General features: G+C 52.0%; 2 protein-coding genes across 10 annotated transcripts in view; both read right to left on the minus strand.

The window, feature by feature from the left end:
* tafazzin (tafazzin, phospholipid-lysophospholipid transacylase) overlaps positions 1 to 7,154 on the minus strand; it is a 110,563-nt gene extending 103,409 nt beyond the window's left edge. Inside the window, exons 1-5 of one of the 2 annotated variants that reach the window (XM_059957681.1) lie at positions 6,802 to 7,154; positions 5,380 to 5,508; positions 3,124 to 3,169; positions 2,364 to 2,449; positions 1,234 to 1,314 (exon numbers count right to left, since the gene is read on the minus strand). In XM_059957681.1, coding sequence (XP_059813664.1) covers positions 1,234 to 1,314; positions 2,364 to 2,449; positions 3,124 to 3,169; positions 5,380 to 5,508; positions 6,802 to 6,910 — 451 coding nt within the window. In that variant the 5' untranslated portion in view covers positions 6,911 to 7,154. The remainder of the gene's footprint in view (positions 1 to 1,233; positions 1,315 to 2,363; positions 2,450 to 3,123; positions 3,170 to 5,379; positions 5,509 to 6,801) is intronic. The other variant, XM_059957680.1, reaches the window with a different exon arrangement.
* Positions 7,155 to 13,993: 6,839 nt separating this feature from the next.
* Positions 13,994 to 16,327, minus strand: part of LOC132385542 (cyclin-dependent kinase 16-like) — a 141,152-nt gene continuing 138,818 nt past the window's right edge. For 5 of the 8 annotated variants that reach the window (XM_059957683.1, XM_059957682.1, XM_059957690.1 and 2 more), the window contains one exon: positions 13,994 to 16,123. In XM_059957683.1, the coding sequence (XP_059813666.1) occupies positions 15,951 to 16,123 (173 nt within the window). In that variant the 3' untranslated portion in view covers positions 13,994 to 15,950. The remainder of the gene's footprint in view (positions 16,124 to 16,327) is intronic. The other 3 variants (XM_059957686.1, XM_059957685.1, XM_059957687.1) reach the window with 2 other exon arrangements.

The following is a 16,327-nucleotide window of genomic DNA, read 5'->3' on the forward strand; positions in this document are numbered from 1 at the left end:
GCTGACAGAACTGTGTTTGCAGGAGAATGTGTGATACTGGATCTCCTATTAGAGAATGGGACGTGGCAGCTGACAGAACTGTGTTTGCAGGAGAATGTGTGATACTGGATCTCCTATTGGAGAATGGGACGTGGCAGCTGACAGAACTGTGTTTGTAGGAGAATGTGTGATACTGGATCTCCTGTTAGAGAATGGGACTTGGCAGCTGACAGAACTGTGTTTGTAGGAGAATGTGTGATACTGGATCTCCTGTTAGAGAATGGGACGTGGCAGCTGAGAGAACTGTGTATGTAGGAGAATGTGTGATACTGGATCTCCTATTGGAGAATGGGACGTGGCAGCTGACAGAACTGTGTTTGTAGGAGAATGTGTGATACTGGATCTCCTATTGGAGAATGGGACGTGGCAGCTGACAGAACTGTGTTTGTAGGAGAATGTGTGATACTGGATCTCCTATTAGAGAATGGGACGTGGCAGCTGAGAGAACTGTGTTTGTAGGATAATGTGTGATACTGGATCTCCTGTTAGAGAATGGGACGTGGCAGCTGACAGAACTGTGTTTGTAGGAGAATGTGTGATACTGGATCTCCTGTTAGAGAATGGGACGTGGCAGCTGACAGAACTGTGTTTGCAGGAACACTTTTGGATCCAATAAAAAAGGGAACTTTTCACTCAGAGGGTGGAATCAGCAGCCAGTAGAAGTGGTGGATGTGGGTTCAATCTTAACCCTTAAGGAAGGTTTAGTTAAGTACATGGATGGTAGGGCCATGGTCCGGCTGCAGGTTGATGACAAGTAGGTAGGCCTCCGTTAGGCTCGATAGACCATGGATTTGCACTTTGGAAAGTTTCCAGGGCGCAAGCCTGGGCAAGGTTATTCTTTATGGATGACCGGCAGTTGCCCAAGCTGCAAGTCTCCCCTCTCCACGCCACCGAAGTTGTCCAAGGGAAGGGCATTAGGACCCATACAGCTTGGCACCGGTGTCATCGCAGGGCAATGTGTGGTTAAGTGCCTTGCTCAAGGACACACACGCAGCCTCAGCCAAGGCTCGAACTAGCGACCTTCAGATCACTAGACGAACTCCTTAACCACTTGGCCACGCGCCAACAGAATGATGGGTAGGCACAGGTTAGATGGGCTGAAGAGTCTGTCGTGATCTATGACAGAAGCATCTTGAGCTGGGACTGTTGCCAAGTGGGGGGGGAAAGAACGAGGTTCACAAGTCCTGGCCTCACCTTCTGGAAAGAAGTGCACCCAGTCGCCATGGTTCAACTTTTCAAGCAGGAAGTCCATTCCCTTCTGGTAAACACCGTCACCTGCATAGCACATGGCAGAGGTCAAAGTAGGCTAATCTGACCATTCAAGCAACTGATGTAAACTCATCTTCTTCAACCGTCCCTCTGTAAGCCTTACTTCCAATGCTGTGTCACTGACGTTAATCCAGCCCCCTCACACCATCCCTCAGAGACCTCTCTCCTCCAGCGTCCTGTGTCACTGACGTTAATCCAGCCCCCTCACACCATCCCTCAGAGACCCCTCTGCCCCAGCACCTCGTATCATTGACTGTATCCCCACTGACGTTAATCCAGCCCCCTCACACCATCCCTCAGAGACCCCTCTGCCCCAGCACCTCGTATCGACTGTATCCCCACTGACGTTAATCCAGCCCCCTCACACCATCCCTCAGAGACCCCTCTGCCCCAGCACCTCGTATCATCAACTGTATCCTCACTGACGTTAACCCAGCTCCCTCACACCGTCACTCAGTGACCCCTCTCCCATAGTGCCCTCTGTCACTGACCGTTTCCCACTGATGTTAATCCAGCTCCCTCAGTGACCCCTCTCCCATTGTGCCCTCTGTCACTGACTGTATCCCATGGATGTTAATCCATCTCCCTCAGAGACCCTTCTCCCATTGTGCCCTGTGTCACTGACCGTATCCCATTGATGTTAATCCAGCTCCCTCACTGACCCCTCTCCCATTGTGCCCTCTGTCACTGACTTTATCCCATTGATGTTAATCCAGCTCCCTCAGTGACCCCTCTCCCATAGTGCCCTCTGTCACTGACCGTTTCCCACTGATGTTAATCCAGCTCCCTCAGTGACCCCTCTCCCATAGTGCCCTCTGTCACTGACCGTTTCCCACTGATGTTAATCCAGCTCCCTCAGTGACCCCTCTCCCATTGTGCCCTCTGTCACTGACTGTATCCCATGGATGTTAATCCATCTCCCTCAGAGACCCTTCTCCCATTGTGCCCTCTGTCACTGACTTTATCCCATTGATGTTAATCCAGCTCCCTCAGTGACCCCTCTCCCATAGTACCCTGTGACCTGACTAACATTAATCCAGCTCCTTTACACTTACCACGGCACACAGGAACACATTTCCCCAGGCTGAAAAACCGTGAGTGTAGTTCTTTAGTGAAACAGATGTCGGCTGCAGTGGGAGTCCTGAAGTTGAGAAAGGTCAGGATTAACTGAAGCCAGGAGGTGCTATCCTGAGATCTCACCCTCACCACCCTATATTGCAGCAATGCCCTATCTCCAACCCACCACCCCCCGCCCCACGTTGCTTCATGGAGACAAAGATATTCATCCTGACCTCGAGGTCATAGATCGAAAAATCACAAATTGAGACGTTGTGTGGAGGGAGCTTGTCACTGTGTCTGACCCCAGGAGTGTGTGATGGGACAGTGTGGAGGGAGATTCACTCTGGGTCTGACCCAGGGAGTGTATGATGGGACGGTATGGAAGGGGTTTCACTCTGTGCCTGACCCCGGGAGTGTATGATGGGACGGTGTGGAGGGAGCTTCACTCTGTGTCTGACCCCGGGGTGTGTGATGGGATGGTGTGGTGGGAGCTTCACTCTGTGTCTGACCCAGGGAGTGTGTGATGGGACGGTGAGGAGGGGGTTTCACTCTGCGTCTGACCCTGGGAGGGTGTGATGGGACGGTGCGGAGGGAGATTCACTCTGTGTCTGACCCCGGGAGGATGTGATGGGACGGTGTGGAGGGAGATTCACTCTGTGTCTGACCCCGGGAGGATGTGATGGGACGGTGTGGAGGGAGATTCACTCTGTGTCTGACCCCGGGGGTGTGTGATGGGACAGTGTGGAGGAAACTCACCATCTCATTCGCCGAGTTCTCCACAACTGCTTCAACTCGAGGACACCTGGAGGGAACAGGAAACGAGTGTTAAGGAAATGGTCAGACTGTTACTGATGAGGAGACTGCGGTTGAGGTTGTTGGTGATCTCTCAGGACTCATGGTAAGGTCAGTAGTGAGCGGACCCTGGTCCAGTAAAGGAATAATGACAGCGGCATCAGAAAATACACACTGCTCCCAGTCGCAGTATTTAAACACTTTGAGATTTTTTACAAAATGCTCTGTAATTTAGAACAGTGAGCGATGATCTTAAACAGGTACATAAATATATTCACTTATTGAGATCTTGCGTGGACTAAGCCCTACCAGCTCTACCGCGCCTCCCAACAATCCCCGATTTAATCCAAGCCTAATCATGGGGCAATTTACAAGGACCAATTAACAGTCTTTGGACTGTGAGAGGAAACCAGAGCACCCAGAGGAAACACACGTGGTCACAGGGAAAACGTACAAACCCCTTACTCCGGGAATTGAACCCGGGTTGCCTGCACTGTAACACGGTGTGCTGGCCTGCCGCTCAGCATTATGTGGGGCACAGAGGAAGATGAATGCTTGCAAGCTTTCCACCTCAGGTTCAAGGTGAAAGGTGAAATATTTAAGGAGGAGCTGAGGGCGGTGTGGAACAAGAAACATTCTTCCCATAGTGTGGCGAGCAGAAGAGCAGACAGTCCAACTCACGTCTCATGCCTTTGGAACCTGAACTTTCAATTCTGTACCCTACCTAATGAAGGCAACGATGCCACATACACAAAATGCTGCAGGAACTCAGCAGGCCAGGCAGTATCTATGGAAAAAAGTAGCAGACATTTTGGGCTGAGACCCTTTGACAGGACCAGGGATGCCTAATCTGAAAATGTTTAAATCTTTTGTGTAACCACCTGGGAAGGGTTTCACTTCTAATGTAATGGGCTTTCTGTAGCAGCAGCTTGACGAGAGATAACCGGGGCTTTGGAATGTATCCTCAATGTGATACTAGGATACGTCTCACCCCTCAGTGTGATACTCGGAGTCGTCTCGTCCCTCAGTGTGATACTCGGGTACCTCACCCCTCAGTGTGATGTAATGGGCTTTCTGTAGCAGCAGCTTGACGAGAGATAACCGGGGCTTTGGAATGTGCGCTGCCCAATGAAGGGAGGATTTTTCTCTTGTTGTGTGCCTGAGAACGAGGGGATCTGGGTTGTTTGTTCAGCAGAAGATGAAGAGAGAAGACAGCTGAAAGGAGTGGACTTGGTCGATGAAGCCTGGGGGGGGGAGAGTCGATGGAGGATCAGTGGAAGGGAAACAGTGAGGTCCAACGTGTGCATTAGACTGTTTGACTAAAGTGGGCCCTTTTCTTTTTGTTTTTCTTTCCTAACCCTCCGGTCAAATTAAGAATTATAAAGCTAAATCGTATAATTGCATATGGTGTACTGTTATTTTGTGGTACTGATTTGTAACAGGGGAACACATCACACAGCACCCACACAAACAGGAGGATTTGTCCTTCAGATTTCACACGTTTGGCGGGGCCAGAGACCGTCTTCCCCAGACTAACACTGCCGGCTGAACCTGAGGGTTACATTTGTATCCAGGGATGCTTCATTAGTGTATCGACACACGTGTGTAGCTTTGATCACCTACCTACAGGACAGAGATCAAAACGATTTAAAGAGTGCAGAGAAAATTTACAAGGACGTTGCCAGGACTTGAGGACCGTAATTACAGGGAGAGGTCCAAAAGATCATGACTTCATTCCTGGAGTGCAGAAAAATGAGGGGAGATTTGATAGGGAAGTACAAAATTATGTGGTGTATAGACAGGGCAAACATAAGCAAGCTTTTTCCACTGAGGTTGGGTGAGGCTAGAACTAGAGGTCATGGGTCAGGGGTGAAAGGTGAAATGTTTAAAGAGAACACAAGGGAAAACACCTTCACTCAGGATGGTGGGAGTGCCAGCGAAAGTGATGGATGTGGATACAATTTTAACACTAGTTTGAATAAATCTGTGGATGGGAGGGGTATGGAGGGTGTGGTCCAGGTGCAGTCAATGGGACAAGGTAGAATAAGAGTTCAGAATGGACCAAGAGGCATGTTTCTGTGGTGGATGCTCAATGCCTCCATGAATCCAGAAATAGGGCATTGCCAGTGTCAGGAGGCTCTCCCACACAGCAGGAACTCCTAATGGATTTTGTGTGAATTTCCATCAGATGCAGGGCTTTGGAAGAAATGCATTCCTCACCCCAGATGTGTGGGTCATCCATGCAGGACTGGTGGTTGGCAACAGTGATGAGGGGCTTGCCATGTGGTCGCCGTTCAATTGCCTCGTACAGGGTTTCCTTGTTGTGAACCAACAGCCGGTTCATGTATTCTGTAGGGAAAGACCACAAGACACGGGAGCATTCAGCCGTGTTGCTCTGCCATTCCATCAAGGCTGATTTATCATCCCTCAAACTCACTCTCCTTGTAACCTTTGACACCCTGGCTAATCAAGAAGCAATCAACCTCCACTTTAAATATTCCCCACAACCTGCCACCCACAACTACCTGTGGTGACAAATTCCACACATCCACCACTCATTGGCTACAGATAATCCCTCTCATCTCCTTTCTAATTGAACGTCCTTCTATTGTGAGGCTGGGCTCCCTCCCCCCTCCCCCACCCCTATTCCCCCCTCCCTCCCTCCCCATTCCTCCGTCCCTCCCTCCCTATTCATTCGCCTTCCGCTCCTCCGCATTCCCTTGCCTCTCCCTCTCTCATTTTCCCCTTCTCCCTATTCCCCATCCCTCCCTCCCTCATTATCCCTCCCCCCATTCACTCGCCTACCGCTCCTCCGCATTCCCTTGCCTCTCCCTCCCTCATTTTCCCCTATTCCCCATCCCTTCCTCCCTCATTATCCCTCCCTCCGCATTCACTCGCCTACCGTTCCTCCCCATTCCCTTGCCTCTCCCTCCCTCATTTTCCCCTTCTCCCTATTCTCTGTCCCTCCCTCCCCATTCCTCCGTCCCTCCCTCCCCATTCCTTTGCCTCTCCCTCCCTCATTTTCCCTTCTCCCTATTCCCCCGTCCCTCCCTCCCCATTCCCTTGCCTCTCCCTCCCTCATTTTCCCTTCTCCCTATTCCCCCGTCCCTCCCTCCCCATTCCTCCATCCCTCCCCATTCACTCGCCTACCCTCCCTCCCCATTCCCCCGTCCCTCCCTCCCCATTCACTCTCCTACCCTCCCTCCCCATTCCTTTGCCTCTCCCTCCCTCATTTTCCCCTTCTCCCTATTCCCCCGTCCCTCCCTCCCTATTCCTCCGTCCCTCCCTCCCCATTCCTCCGTCCCTCCCTCCCCATTCACTCACCTACCCTCCCTCCCCATTCCTTTGCCTCTCCCTCCCTCATTTTCCCCTTCTCCCTATTCCCCCGTCCCTCCCTCCCCATTCCTCCATCCCTCCCTCCCCATTCACTCGCCTACCCTCCCTCCCCATTCCCCCGTCCCTCCCTCCCCATTCACTCGCCTACCCTCCCTCCCCATTCCTTTGCCTCTCCCTCCCTCATTTTCCCCTTCTCCCTATTCCCCCGTCCCTCCCTCCCCATTCCTCCGTCCCTCCCTCCCCATTCCCTTGCCTCTCCCTTCTCCCTATTCCCCCGTCCCTCCCTCCTCACCACCCGTTACTCACGGGTCCAGATGCGGCTGTACAGCCCCACCAACCCGGTCACCAGCGCGCTGCCGAGCCTCCAGCCCAGCCCCGGGCGCCGGGCGAATGGCCACTTCACCTCCATGGGCATCGGCCCGCAGAAGTGTCGAAGCCGGCGATGAGGCTGTGTGTGTTTGAGAGGGGCAGACAAGAGTGATCTCCTCCCTCTGAGATTTAACCCTTTCTATTCAAAGAATCCCCCACCCTTCATCCGAGACAAAGGGAGGATCTGCCGCACAGGTGCAGATCTGCCCAGTCACTCGAGACCGAGGCTTCACCTTTCCCCCTACTCGTGCACTGGGCCCAGGTATCCGCAGTGACGGCGGACTGGCGTCAACACGCATGCGGAGAGCGCCCTTAGCTCTCTGGGAAATGTAGGCAAACTTTTTTTACAGAAAGAGAAAAAGCACCCTTCCCCCCTAACATCCCTATAGAAAGAAAGAGAGAGTGCCTGGAGATCGGAAGATCCCCACACGCTCCACGGAGTTCGTAATAACTTTAGTATATATATTTATTTATCTCCCCAAATAACCAATTATTTTATCTTCGGAGCACCTATATACTTAATCCTGTCTTTTGTAAATAAGGGCGCCAAATTTTCAAAAATGTTTCATATTTATCTCTTAAATTATAAGTAATTTTTTCAAGTGGAATACAGCTGGAAATTTCATTCTTCCAATGATCTATACTTAAGTATGAATCCGATTTCCAAGTAACTGCAATCGCCTTTTTGGCTCCCTCCAGTGCAACTTTTATGAATTCTTTCTGATATTTATTCAATTTGGGTTTCATGTAGGCTAATGTTCAGGGCAAAGAGGGCAAGGTGAGTGGGTGTGGGGTTGGTGGGAGAGGCTGGTATAAGTGTGGAGGGGTGGGGGTGGGGTTGGGGTCAGGTGTGGTGACAGGGTGTGGGGTGGGGGTGATGTAAGGGATGGGGGTGCTGGTGGGGTCGGGGTCGGGTGGGGTGGGAATCTGGGAGGGGGTGGGGGTGGGGTCTGTAGGAGGGGGAGGGGTGGGGTGGTGAGAGTTGGTGGGGGTGGGGCTGTGGGAGGGGAAGGGTGGGGTGGTGAGAGGGGGTGGGAGTGTTGGCATTGAGGGCTGGGGTTGTATGGGGCCTACGGGAGGTGGAGGACAGGGGGGTGGGGTTGGGCCTGTGGGAGGGTGAGGGGAGGGGTAGGGGTGAGGGCTGTGGGAGGGGGAGGGGAGGGGTGTGGTGGGGGCTGTATGAGGGGGTTGGGGGGTACGGGTGGGGGAGGGGTGGGGTGGTGAGGGGTCGGGGTGGGTATGGATTGGAGGTGGGTGGGAGGAGAGGGTGTGGGTGGGGGAAGTGGGAAAAGGGTATGGGGTGGGGGATGCATGGGGATGCGGGGAGTGGAAAATGGGAGATGGGGGTGTGGGGAACTGAGGGGTTGGGGGAGTAGGGAAAGGGGAGGGGGAATGTGGTGTTGGGATTGGGTGTGTGGAGGGGTGGTGGCATGGGGGTAGGGGAATTTGAAATGGGGAAAGTGAAAGGGAAGAGGAGTACTTAATGGGAAATGGGGAGAGGAGGGGAATAGGAGACGGGAAAAGGAGTGGAAAATGGGAAATGGCTGTGTTGGGAGCTGAGGGGTTGGGAGGGGGTCGGGGAGTAGACGAGGGAAGGAGCTCTAGCAAGTGGGAATGGAGAGGGGGTACAAGGGGACATAGAAATGGGGAGGGGGAATGGGGAAGTGGGGATGGAGTGGGGGAGTTGGGGTGGGGAAATTTGAAACAGGGAAGGTGGAAGCATGAATGGGAAACTAGGGAGGAGTAGGGGGAATTTGAAATGGGGAAGTCGAGGGGAGGAGAGAATATGAGATGGGGAGGGGAGGAGTGAATGCAAAACGGGGAGGGGGAATATGAAACGGGGAAGGGGAGGGGGAGAGAAATGTGAAATAGGGACGGGAGGGGGAGAGAAATAGGAAATGGGGAGGGAAAATTGGAAGTGGGAGGAGTGGGAAATGGGTGTGTGGGGAGCTGGAGGATTGGAGTTGGGGAGTAGGGAAAGGGGAGGGGGAGGGAGGGGCAATGGCGAGGGGGAATGGGGAAGTGGGGACGGGGGAATGGGAAGGATGGGGAGGGGAAATGGGGTAGCAGGATGGAGATGAGGACTGGTGTGTGCTCCCACCTGCAGCTCTCCCTCCCTGACGTCAGTTTTACTGACGTTGAGTTCAAGGTTGTTCAAATTTCGTAAATGTTATTATCAAATTACATATATGACACCATATCCTAGCCTGAGATTTATTTTCCTGTGGGCGTACTCAGGAGGACAAAGAAACACAATTGACTCAACAAAAAACTGCCCACAAAGCCGGACGAATGATCTTTGGGCAAAAAAAAACAAATTGTGCAAATACAGAAAAGAAAAAAATAATAAAATGAAAAATGAGTTGTTGATTCATTTGAAGTGAGTCCATAGGTTGTGGAATCAGTTTAGTATTTTGGTGAGTGAAGTTATCCACACCAGTTCAGGAGCCTGATGGATGAGGGGTAATAACTGTCCCTGAACCTGATGGTGTGGAACCTGAGGCTCCTGTACCTCCTTCCTGATGGCAGCAGCGAGAAGAGAGCATGGCCTGGGTGGTGGTGGGGGTTCCTGACGATGGATGGTGCTTTCCCGTGATGGGTGCTCCATGTTGATGTGTTTCAGTGGTGAGCAGAGGTTTACGTGTTGGGCTGGATTTAATGAGCACCTCGGTCTGTGTGGGGCGACAGAGAACGTTGGGCTCCGAGGATTTTAGAGCAAAGGTGAATTGTTCGAGTCATTAATCCTGTGGGTTTCCATGCATTTTCCTCGAGCACCTTGCTCTTTGTAATGTGGTCTCCTGGGGCTTTCTGTTTAAATTTATATTGATAAGCTTGGGGATTCGGTGTCACTTGCATTATTTACGCCGACAGCGTCCTAGTTTTGATAACGTTAGGTCTGCTCGGCCAAGTCACCAATGTTAAACACCAGTCATGAGGAAATCTGCAGATGCTGGAAATTCAAGCAACACACACAAAATGCTGGTGGAACACAGCAGGCCAGGCATTGATAGGGAGAAGCGCTGTCGACGTTTCAGGCCGAGACCCTTCATCGGGACTAACTGAAAGAAAAGATTGTAGGAGATTTGAAAGTAGGGGGGTGGGGAATCCGAAATGATAGAAGACAGGAGGGCTAGGGTTAGCTCACTCCACCCCCTCCTGTCTTCTCCTATCATTTTGGATTTTCCCCATCCCCTCGGCCCGAAACGTCGAAAGTGCTTCTTCCTATAGATGCTGCCTGGCCTGCTGCGTTCCACAGCATTTTGTGTGTGTTGTTAGAATTATTATGAATAAACTCCGGTTGCCTTCTCTACATTGGAGTCTGTCTTTCCCCTGCACTTGAGTTCCAACAATGCCAGCATACATCTTTCCATGCCAGGCTGTGGTGTAACCAGTTAGTATAAGCTCCACCTATAGATGTCTGTCAAAGTTTCAGATGAACGCTGAATCTCTGCAAACTTCTGAGAGATACCACCGTGCTTTTTGTAATGGTTGTTATTGTGACTTTACTCAACCAATAGATCTACCTCACTCCTGTAATCCTCCTTCAATGTTGTAAGAAAATGACTAAAATGAGATGCCACACCCGTGATTTTATGGTCATGCAGAAAACCAAACTTCTTTCAAGGTGCAACAGCGGGTTCACCTGTACATCTTCCAGTTGGGCACTCTGCACACAGAGCTGCTAATGCATCTTTCTCGACAATGGAACAGTGAAACATAAACTGAACTCTGACTGTGATGCACCATCAATAACTCACACTGAGACGTAAGGCGAGTTATCGGCTTTTATTGACTGAAGAAGGAACCAGCAGTGAGTGACCATCATATTACATCCTGGAGAATGAGGCAGAGGATTAGACCTGAATCGCCTTTATACAGGGGCCTGTGGGAGGAGCCACAGGAGCAGTCAGCAGGGGGGCGTGTCCACAGGGGCCTGTGGGAGGAGCCACAGGAGCAGTCAGCAGGGGGCGTGTCCACAGGGGTCAGTGGGAGGGGCCACAGGAGCAGTCAGCAGGGGGCATGTCCACAGGGGCCTGTGGGAAGAGCCACAGGAGCAGTCAGAAGGGGGCGTGTCCACAGGGGTCAGTGGGAGGGGCCACAGGAGCAGTCAGCAGGGGGCGTGTCCACAGGGGCCTGTGGGAGGAGCCACAGGAGCAGTCAGCAGGGGGCGTGTCCACAGGGGTCAGTGGGAGGGGCCACAGGAGCAGTCAGCAGGGGGCATGTCCACAGGGGCCTGTGGGAAGAGCCACGGGAGCAGTCAGAAGGGGGCGTGTCCACAGGGGTCAGTGGGAGGGGCCACAGGAGCAGTCAGCAGGGGGCATGTCCACAGGGGCCTGTGGGAGGAGCCACAGGAGCAGTCAGCAGGGGGGCGTGTCCACAGGGGCCTGTGGGAGGAGCCACAGGAGCAGTCAGCAGGGGGCGTGTCCACAGGGGCCTGTGGGAGGAGCCACAGGAGCAGTCAGCAGGGGGTGTGCCCACAGGGGTCTGTGGGAGGAGCCACAGGAGCAGTCAGCAGGGGGTGTGCCCACAGGGGTCTGTGGGAGGAGCCACAGGAGCAGTCAGCAGGGGGTGTGCCCACAGGGGTCTGTGGGAGGAGCCACAGGAGCAGTCAGCAGGGGGCGTGTCCACAGGGGCCTGTGGGAGGAGCCACAGGAGCAGTCAGCAGGGGGCGTGTCCGGGGTCAGTGGGAGGGGCCACAGGAGCAGTCAGCAGGGGGCGTGTCCACAGGGTCAGTGGGAGGAGCCACAGGAGCAGTCAGCAGGGGGTGTGCCCACAGGGGTCTGTGGGAGGAGCCACAGGAGCAGTCAGCAGGGGGCGTGTCCACAGGGGCCTGTGGGAGGAGCCACAGGAGCAGTCAGAAGGGGGCGTGTCCAGACAGGCACATAGTTCACCACAGACTGGTTGCATGCAAGTCGCATGTGCAGGTATGCAAGCATCCCCACCATTGGGTGTCTACAGGAGGCACTGCCTCAAGAAGGCAGCGTCCACCATAAGACAGCACCTTCTCGCAGCTCCCATTGGCTAGGAAGTAGAGAAGCCTGAACCACCAGGTTCAGGAACAGCAACTTTCTTCAACCATTTGCTTCTTGAAACAACTGCACAACCCTAATCACCAGGTTAGCAACACTGTAACCACTTTGCTCTACAATAGGCTTTGTTTTCTAATTTTTCTTTCTTGTAAAAATTGAGATAAATTTTTTAAAACAGTGAATGTTGTGTATCTGATGCTACGTGCCTGTGAATATGCTGCAAGTTAAGTTTCTCGTTGCATAGACTGGGGGACATGTTGTGGGATACCTCCAGGCGGTTTGCAAAGGACAATATGGTGCTTCTACAAACCTGTCAGTTGCACTCTCCTCTGCCTCTCCAGTTGTGTCCGCTCGCACTGATCTCAGGACAAGCAGTAGAGCACTGAGAAAGGAAGGTATCTTTGAGAGGCTGTGCCCCACGAAGGCAGCATTCATCACTTACACCTCTGCTTCCTCAGGAGGCTACTGATTTTTTTAATTGATGCACCCTCATAAAAACCCTATTGAGATGCATCTTGGCTTGGTACGACAACTGCTCTGCATGAGGCCCCGAGAAACTGCAGCGTCACAGAAACCAACTCCCCTCTGCACTTCTCGCTGCCTCGGTAAAGCTACCAGTGTAACCAAAAATCCTCAGACATTGGGCATTTCTTTTCCATCAGGCAGAAGGTACAAAAGCCTGAAAGCACATACCACCAAGGTCCTGGGCAGCTTCTGTCCCCATTATCAGATTCTTGAACAGAACTCGTGGTATGATAGAATGGACCCTTGACCTCACAATCTGATAACTGCATTTTATCGTTTACTTGCATTGTACTTTCCCTGTAGCTGTTACTCTCTATTCTTGCCCCAGCTCTGTGCACTGTGTAATGTGCATAGTTCCCTGAAGGTGGAATCTCATGTGGATAGGGTGTTGAAGAAAGCTTTTGGTATGCTGGCCTTTATAAATCAGAGCACTGAGTATAGGAGTTGGGATGTAATGTTAAAATTGTACAAGGCATTGGTGAGGCCGAATTTGGAGTATTGTGTATAGTTCTGGTCACCGAATTATATAGGGAAGATGTCAACAAAACAGAGAGAGTACAGAGAAGATTTATTAGAATGTTGTCTGGGTTTCAGCACCTAAGTTACAGAGAAAGGTTGAACAAGTTAGGTCTTTATTCTTTGGACCGTAGAGGGTCGAGGGGGGACTTGATAGAGGTATTTAAAATTATGAGGGGATAGATAGAGTTGGCGTGGATAGGCTTTTTCCATTGAGAGTAGGGGAGATTCAAACAAGAGGACACGAGTTGAGAGTTGGGGGCAAAAGTTTAAGGGTAACACGAGGGGGAATTTCTTTACTCAGAGTAGCTGTGTGGAACGAGCTTCCAGTAGAAGTGGTAGAGGCAGGTTCGGTATTGTCATTTGAAAAAAAATTGGATAGGTGTATGGACAGGAAAGGAATGGAGGGTTATGGGCTGAGTGCAGGTCGGTGGGACTAGGTGAGAGTAAACGTTCGGCACGGACTAGAAGGGCTGAGATTGCCTGTTTCCGTGCTGTAATTGTTATATTTTATCTGTCGAAACAGTATGCAAAGCAATAATAAACCAATACCAGTACATGCCTTCTCATTATGATGAGGTAGTATTTGAAGGTTCATACTAGGAGCTGGTAGTGTCAGAGACAGGGATGGTGGGCACAATGCCAGCCTATAGGTGGGATGTGAGGTTTTGCTGGATGCTCACTGTGGGGTACCTACTCTTTCTTTGGCATTACAGGGAGAGTACCATCAGGGCCATCACAGAGGCTGCTCTATGGATCAAGAGGTGATACCGATGGACCGACGCTGGGACAGAACCCAGGTGTGATCAACCCTGGCTGGGTCACCAGGATCCGAAACACCCGATGACCCCAGGTTACATCTCCGATGACGTGCCCCACTGACCATTCAGAAATCTGACGGTGGAGGGGCAGAAGCTGTTCAATCATTGCATGTGCCTCTCCTTTGTGCCCTGGGGCAGTTAACTCTCCCTCTGCCCAAGCGGCTCATGGGTCCTTGATGTGGGAAAATTGTCCGTGACCTTTGTCCGCCTGAGGAAGTTCAGAGAAAACAACCCCGATTGCTCAGCAATTTTTATTTTTATTATTTTCCTTCATTTTTAAATTTTATACATATTGCATTTCTCAACAAGTCAAAAGAAACATTCAACAGAAACTATTTACTCAGGAGAATGCGTTGAACAAATCTCATAAAAGTCACTGAAGTTTTTCAAGTTTTTTTTGTTTCCAAGAGCAATGGTGTTAAATAGAGAAAACTACATAAAACTAGTTGCCAGGGGATGGAGTGGCCCTCCTCGTGTGAGATTATTATATTTACAAGCAGCTACGTGACTTCAGCCAGCTTCCCAGCTCCACCCAATATGGCCGCAGTTGCCCATCTGTGAAAGGCTGCTGCTGACTAGTGTTGCACCATAGGGCTGGCTGGAGGCTGCCACATCATAGCGTGGCATCGAGGGCTGTCGGGGGCATAGAGTATATACAGGCACTCACACACGCACTGATACAGAGTACACAGGCACGCGCGCGCGCGCGCGCACACACACACACACACACACACACACACACACACACACTCACACTCACACTCACACTCACACTCATTCACTCACTCTGTTAAAGACTACGGGTTCCAACGGGTTTGCCCGAAGGAGAGAGGTCCAGTCCCCAGGGAAAGCGAACCCAAAAAGCAAGTGGACATGGGAGGCAGAGGGGGACAGGGAAGGCGACAACACCTGACAACCTGAGGCACCTTCCGAGCGTCACCAGATGAGCAAGGCCTGGATTCCGGCGAGGCGTTTGGTCGGCTGGACGTGGGGCGGGATGGGGTGGAGTGCTCATGGCAGGCCACGGCTCAGTCTGGCATGGCGCCTGGCTCTTCTCTCCATCCCCAGCAGGAAGGGGGCTGCATCAGCCAGGGGCTCGTAGGGAGGGGGGAAGGTGGGACTCGAGCTATGTTATTCCAGCATTTTGTGTGTGTCACTCAGGATCTCCAGCACCTCTTGTGTGTGTGTGTCACTCTGGGCACCTTGACCCGAGAGAGCTTTCTCCCTCATCTCCCCTCCTCCTCCTCCAAGCCCCGGACATCCCACTCTTCAGCATGTTCCCCTCCGCCGGGTTGTCTTAGTTGGGAGGAGCCCTGGGCGATCAAGGGATCTGTCCCACCTTCCATGGGCCTCTCTCGTCTCACCATCACTCTCCTCGCTGACATCCTGTTCCTGGATAAGTGTAGCTAGCTCCAACCCTCATGCCCTCCCTCTCTCTGCCTCCTGCTTGGGGAGAAGAGCAGGCTGTGGTGGTCGGGATGGCGCGACGGAGCTTTGAGAAATGGTGTGGTTCCCATCCCCACCAAAACCCAACAGGCTCCCAGTCCCGAATCTCGGGACTCTCCCCGGCACAGAAAACAAATTACTTCACGATTTGTCACGACAGCACTATAATGTTATGAGTTTAAAAAATAAACCTTAAAAATCCATTGCAAAGTTCACACATCATATTTTTAAAAACAGAAAAAAAAATTTAAAAAAAATAAACTTGAAATATTGGAAGATACTGGAGCTGAATCTTAGCACAGAACACCTCTGGCAGGAGTGTGACAGAGCCCGGCTGGGGGTGGGGGCAGTCACTCTCTGTCACCGAACAGCAGCCCTGCATTAGACGGAGGGTGACGGACAAGTATGTGTACTGGAGGGAGGTGGACAGAGAAGAGCACAGGAAGAGGCAGAAACACACACAGACAGAAAGAGATTGAGGCAGACAGATAGTCACACAGATGCAAAGGGAGAGAAAATTATAGACAGACATGTAGAGGGAGATTTAGAGAGCCATACAGATGGGGAGAAAGTTGGAGAAGTGAGAGAGAGTGTGATGAGAGAGTGACTGATGTGACCGAGGGGAGATGCAGAGAGTGAGGGGGACAGATGAGGGTGGGGGTGGGACAAAGCACACACACAGTGTCACAATATAACGTGGGCTGATGGAGACTCGCCGAGACTCTTGTTTGCCGCCCGGGGTTGGTGGTCAGTCCTGCACACCGCTCCTAGCTGGGCCCGGACATGAATACTGCCTCTTTGTTCTGGGCTGACGGGGCACGACGCTGGGTGGGACTCGGTGTAGTGAAGTGTCAGAGTAATATGCTTTGCCTTCTGTTCCTGCCATTCGCTGCGAGCAGAGAGGGAGAGCAGGGTCACTGCCTAGTTGGGATGGAATGCAGAGTCAGTAATTACCCTCCCCTCCCACCCACTCCACTCCGCTGGTGGTCATTACCTGCCACTTGGGATGGGACATGCAAAGCATCTGGATCCTGCGGCAGCCTCCCAAGATGGAAATAGCTAAATTGCACACGGAACACAGTACAGGCCCTCTGGCCCACAATGTGGTTCTGAGCTTCCAACCTA

Source organism: Hypanus sabinus (assembly GCF_030144855.1).
Source record: "Hypanus sabinus isolate sHypSab1 chromosome 24 unlocalized genomic scaffold, sHypSab1.hap1 SUPER_24_unloc_8, whole genome shotgun sequence".
NCBI lineage: Eukaryota > Metazoa > Chordata > Chondrichthyes > Myliobatiformes > Dasyatidae > Hypanus > Hypanus sabinus.